Below are 6,256 nucleotides of genomic sequence, written 5' to 3' on the forward strand. Positions count from 1 at the left end.
TCTTTATTATCCACCTAGTCTAATTGTTTACTTTAATATACTTAATTAGGTCAAGGATGATGGTTCAAGTCAGATGTGATAGAGAATCAGTTAAATATTAGACCAGTCTTCAGGCTGTCTTAATTTAAATTCCAGTTTTGCATATAAATTATAAATAATCTATATGTACCTCCATCTTCTCTTCCATAAATTGAGGATAATCACATAACACTTAATATCCCAGTGGATTAAATTTAGGTTAGAAATACGTGTGCTACTAATCAAGTGTTATACTTTTGCTAGTTCTCATTTTTAACAGATGCAATTAATCATTCTTCCCATGGTAATCAGACATTGTTGACTTTAAGACATTAAATAAAGGTGAAATCCTATAGAATCCTATAGAATCCTATGATGAACCCTGTCCCAAGACATGGTGCTTACAGGGAATTTTTATCTGAAACACTCTACCTTGTGGGGAGGAGTGACACTGCCAATATAGCCCAAAGAGCTTGGTCAGTGCCTTCCTAAATTGTACCAGTTAATATATGCTTCTCTGTTTTACTTTCCTTACTCTGCCTTTCAGATTCCAAGTTCTTTGAAGGCTTCAGTTACCATAAATAAGTGCATAAGTCTTAATTTAGGTAATTATAGTTAAACCACTATACCCACTTCTTTACCACAATTAAGCATGAGATATTTGTTAGCTATTGTGTTAACTCACTTGTGAGATAACCATAAGCACACTTTGGTTCTGGGCCTGAATACATATCCAGACAGGGGACCTCCAAGGACAGTGCCAAGCATTCAGGAACTGTGATGGCTGGCTGATAACTTGATGAATAGGCAAGCACACAGGGGAGAAGGAAAAGCAGATGGCACTGTGATGTCCACCCACTAAAACCTCCTTTTTGTTTGTTTCAAGTTCTTATTTAAAATCTAGTTAACATATAGTGTAATATTGGCTTCAGGAGTAGAATTTAGTGATTCATCACTTGTATTTAATGCCTAGTACTCATCAAAACAAGTATCCTCTATGGGGTTCCTGAGTTTTTCAGTGGGTTGAGCAACTTGACTTCAGTTCAGGTCATGATCTCAAAGTCTGTGAGCTTGAGCCCCGCATCAGGCTCTGCGCTGACAGCTCAGAGCCTGGAGCCTGCTTGGGATTCTGTATCTCCCTATGTCTCTGCCCCTCCCCTGCTCACACTGTGTCTGTATCTCTCTGTCAAAAATAAATAAACATTAAAAAAATTAAAAAGTATCCTCTATAATACCCATCACACATTTAGACCATCCCCTGCCCACTTCACCTCCAGCAACCCTCAGTTTTTCCCTATAGTTAAGAGTCTCTTATGATTTGTCTCCTTCTCTCTCCTCTCTCTCTCTCTTTCTTTTCTTTTTGTTCCACTATGTGCATCCATTTTGTTTCTTAAATTCAACATATGAGTGAAATAATATAGTATTGATCATCTCTGAGTGACTTATTTCACTTAGCATAATCCACTCTAGCTCCACCCAAGTCATACAAATGGAAAGATTTCTTTCCTTTTCATGGCTGAGCAATATTCCATTGTAAAAATATACCACATCTTCTTTTTCCATTCATTAGTGGATGCACATTTGGGCTCTTTCCATAATTCGGATATTGTTGATAATGCTACTATAAACATCAGGGTGCATATGCCCTTTTGAAGCAGTATTTTTAGGGGCGCCTGGGTGGCGCAGTCGGTTAAGCATCCGACTTCGGCCAGGTCACGATCTCGCGGTCCGTGAGTTCGAGCCCCGTGTCGGGCTCTGGGCTGATGGCTCAGAGCCTGGAGCCTGTTTCCGATTCTGTGTCTCCCTCTCTCTCTGCCCCTCCCCCATTCATGCTCTGTCTCTCTCTGTCCCAAAAATAAATAAAGGTTGAAAAAAAAATTTGAAGCAGTATTTTTGTATTCTTCAGGTAAATGCCTAGGAGTGCAATTCCTGAGTCATACCATAGTTCTATGTTTAGCTTTTTTTTTTTTTCAACGTTTATTTATTTTTGGGACAGAGAGAGACATAGCATGAACGGGGGAGGGGCAGAGAGAGAGGGAGACACAGAATCAGAAGCAGGCTCCAGGCTCTGAGCCATCAGCCCAGAGCCCGACGCGGGGCTCGAACTCACGGACCGCGAGATCGTGACCTGGCCGAAGTCGGACGCTTAACCGACTGCGCCACCCAGGCGCCCCTATGTTTAGCTTTTTGATAAACTTCCATAATGATTCTAGAGTGGCTGAAACAATTTGCATTCCCTTCAATAGTGCAAGAGTGTTCCCCTTTCTTCCCAAACTCACCAGCATCTATTGTTTCCTGTGTTGTTAATTTTAGCCATTCTGACAGGTGTGAAGTGGTATCTCATCATGTTATTCATTTTTATTTCCTAATGATAAGTGATGTTGAGCATCTTTTCATGTGTCTGTTAGCCTTCTGAATGTCTTTGAGAAAATGTCTTTTGATATATTCTGCCCATTTCTTCACTGGATTACTTGGTTTTTAGGTGTTGTGCTGGAAGCTGAGCTATCCCAGCCTGATGCCAAGGCCGAGGCTGTGGACGGATTGATGACTGCAAGGCGGCCCCCGGACAGTGAAGCTTCTTGTACTCCCATGCTTAGGTAATTTGGCCTTAATAAAAGTACCTGGGATATTGTCTGTTGGGGAATTGCCCTCGACAGTCTCCCTGGGAAAAGAACGATTAGGAAAGAAAATAAGGTTCTGCAAGAAATTGTGCAGCCCTACATTTAGCCCTTGCCACCCCCTATAAAGACTCCTCTACCTAAAGGAAGGATAGCCTCATACATTTGCCAGCAAACGAGGCCAACAAAGGAGAAACATGGATTTGAAAGCCCCACTCCAGTAACTAAGGAGTGTCTCCATGGGCACAGGTCACTCCAACCCCTAGGCCCACTTGGCCCACAGGAGGCATTCCAGATGATGATTGAACCTAGTTGGTTAAGGTACAGAATGGTTCATTAGTTCCTAGGTGCATTATCTCTCTGAGAATGTATAAGGTGTGGGTTTCTAAGGCCCTCTTGTCCCCCTCCTGGAACCTCAGGCTGAGGCGAACACTTTTGTTCTTCAAACCACAAATGGTTCAGGGAAACAACTAAGAGGTCATGTCCCTGCAACTGTTCCACTTGAGATGTTGAGAGATAAATTACCTTTCATGAAAACAGCAAAGCAAATGCTTTATAGGTTATAGATAAATGTAGATACATAATAAAAACAATGAAAGAAATTAATCAATAAGCAAAGGGCAGGAGGGAACATTACAAGAAAACAATCATGTTATTCCTTAATGGGTGATTACACAAAAGAACACTTTTAGAATGGGGTAATACCAGAAAACATAGATGACACATGCTATAAGCAAATTGTTAGCAAATATAATGCCGCGTTTGCCACAATAAAGTGGCCAGTTCAACTCACTGCTGTTGTCTGTGTCCATTTTTATTTTTTGTTTTTATTTTAGTTTTTTTTATTTTAGTTTTTTATTTTAGTTTTGTTTTATTATCACTTTTTTGCCGACGCCGTTCATCCTTCGGGAACCCCTGGTTGCTGGCGCTGGCCTCTGGCAAGTGGTACCTGAATAAGGACCTGAAGGTAATCAGCTAGGAGCACTCGGGATGGCTAGGACTTCACCTGGGGTGCCGCGGACCACCCTGCAGACATAGGCAGGTAAGTGAAGGGTGGATAGTCAGAACAAAATTTGAGAAGGTATGGGCCATATTGAGTCTAAAGAAAGAAGACTCTTTATTGAATTACTACTGCATATACTTGGAAAAAGAAAAATTAAAGTTACTAGTAGCCAGTGGCTAAATTTTAAAATTTTATTCAGAAATGCTGTCTGTGGTTTCCTGAAGAAGGTACAGTAAACTTACAGACATGGAATAGAGTAGGACATGAGCTTAGAGAATATTATACTCTCCATGGACCAGAAAAGGTACCTGTAGATGCCTTTGCTCTTTTGAATTTAATTAAAGATGTTTTAGAACCCCAACAAGAAGTTGAAAAACTCCCCCAACGGGAGAATTTTTCTTTAGAGAAGGCATTCCTTTGCTTTCTCCTGCTAAGTCTCAGGCAATGCTGGCTTAGGCCCCGCCTGATGGTGATAAGCTTACACCTGAAGAGGAACAAGATTTAGAGGATGCTGCAGCTAAGTATCATGATGAGGGAAGCCCTATAGGGTTTGTGCAGCTCAGCTAAGGAATAAAGAGCCTGCTAAGCCTTTTCGGGCTCCCCCTAGTCCTTTATATTGTGATAAATTGTTTAGACGTTTGCCACCTCGTCCCCCTCCTCCAATGACCTTGGCACAACAAAAGGTCCATAGAACTTCAGGTTTTTTGGCTGTGCTAAGAAAGGCAGAACAGGCAGGGGATGGTGAATTTGCTCAATGTTTTCCTGTCATGTATGGAGGAGAATTTGATGAAAAGATCTCTTGGGAACCTCTGCCATATAAAATACTCAAGGAACTAAAGGTTGCATGTCAGGACTAGGGTCCTCTTAACTCCTTATACATTAACTCTTTTGGATGCACTGTATAATAGATGGATGACACCTTATGATTGGGTGCAAGTGGCCAAGGCCTGCTTGTCTGGAGGTAATTATTTATTATAGAAGGCAGAATATGAGGAATTGGCTAAGAACCAGGTTTCCGTAAAAAGAAAGTCAAAAAATGCTCCTATGACTTTAGACATGTTGTTAGGAAGAAGAGAATATAATACTGCCCGGAGTCAGATGTATTTAGACAAGGATGTTCTTGCAGAAGTAAACTCCTGTGCAGTCAATGCTTGGAAGTCCTTGCCAGTCACTGCTTAAAAAGCAACAGACAATACCCCAGGTACTTTTATTAAGGCCAAATTACCTAAAAGTGGGAGTACAAGAAGCTTCACTGTCAGTGGGCTGCCTTGCAGTCACCAATCCATCCACAGCCTGGGCCCTGCCACTCAGGCTGGGATTGCTTGGCTTCCAGCAGCATTGAGTTTGATAAGTTCTTTATGTATTTTGGATACTAACAATTTATCAGATATGTCATTTGCAAATATCTTCTCCCATTCTGTCAGTTGTCTTTTTGTTTTGTTGATACTTTCTTTCACTATGCAGAAGCATTTTATCTTGATGAAGACCCACTAGTTCACTGTTCCTTTTGTTTCCCTTTCCTCAGGATATGTGTGTACAAAGAAGTAACTACAGCTTATGTCAATGAGGTTGCTGCCTGTGTTCTCCTAGGTATTTGGATGATTTTAAGTCATATTTAGGTCTTTCATTTATTTTGAATTTATTTTTGTGTATGGTGTAAGAAAGTGGTCCAGTTTCATTCTTCTGCATCTTGCTGTCCAGATTTTGCAAATCATTTATTGAAGACTATCTTTTTTCATTGGGTATTCTTTCCTGGTTTGTCAAAGATAAGTTGACCATATAGTTATAAGTGTGGGTCCATTCCTAGTTTTTCTCTTCTGTTCCATTTATCTATGGGTATGTTTTTGGACCAGTACCATACTGTCTTGAGGACTACCACTTTATACTATAGCTTGATGTCCAGAACTGTGATGTCTCCAGCTTTGTTTTTCTTTTCCAATATGGCTTTGGCTATTCAGGGTCTATTGTGGTTCCATACAAATCTTAGAAGTGTTGAGGGGCACCTTGATGGCTCAGTCTGTTAAGCACCTGACTCTTGATTTCAGCTCAGGTCATATTCCCACGGTCATGAGACTGAGCCCACACTGGCACCACTGTGGGTGGAAGCTTGTTTGAGATTCTCTTTCTCTGTTTCTCTCTCTCCTTTTCTTTTTTTCCTTTTCTCTCTCTCTCTCTCTTCAAAAAATGTTGGTATTGTTGGTTCTAGCTCTGTGAAAAATACTGGTGGTATTTTGAATAGAGATTGCATTTAACACAGTTATTGTTTTGGGTAGTACAGACATTTTAACAATATTTGTTCTTCCAATCTATAAACATGGAATATTTTCTATTTTTCTTGTATCTTCTTCAATTTCTTTCACCAGTGTTTTATTATTTTCAGAGTACAAATTTTTGCCTCTTTGATTAGGTTTATTATTATGTATACTATGGGTTTTGGTGCAATTGCAAATGGAAACAATTCCTTTATTTCTCTTTCTGCTTCTTCGTTATTGGTGTATAGAAATGTGACAGATTTGTGTATGTTGGTTTTGGATCCTGAGACTTTGCTGAATTTGTGTACTAGTTCTAACAAGCCTTGGCTGGAGTCTTTTGGGTTTTCTACATAAAGTATCATGTC

General features: G+C 40.3%; 1 protein-coding gene across 1 annotated transcript in view; it reads left to right on the forward strand.

The window, feature by feature from the left end:
* LOC123576804 (butyrophilin subfamily 1 member A1-like) overlaps positions 1-4,818 on the forward strand; it is an 81,705-nt gene extending 76,887 nt beyond the window's left edge. The window contains exons 6-7 of the mRNA XM_045438210.1: positions 2,501-2,599; positions 4,694-4,818. Coding sequence (XP_045294166.1) covers positions 2,501-2,599; positions 4,694-4,818 — 224 coding nt within the window. The remainder of the gene's footprint in view (positions 1-2,500; positions 2,600-4,693) is intronic.
* The last annotated feature ends 1,438 nt before the right edge of the window (positions 4,819-6,256 follow it).

The sequence above is a fragment of the Leopardus geoffroyi genome, chromosome A1, assembly GCF_018350155.1.
Source record: "Leopardus geoffroyi isolate Oge1 chromosome A1, O.geoffroyi_Oge1_pat1.0, whole genome shotgun sequence".
NCBI classification, from domain to species: Eukaryota; Metazoa; Chordata; class Mammalia; order Carnivora; family Felidae; genus Leopardus; species Leopardus geoffroyi.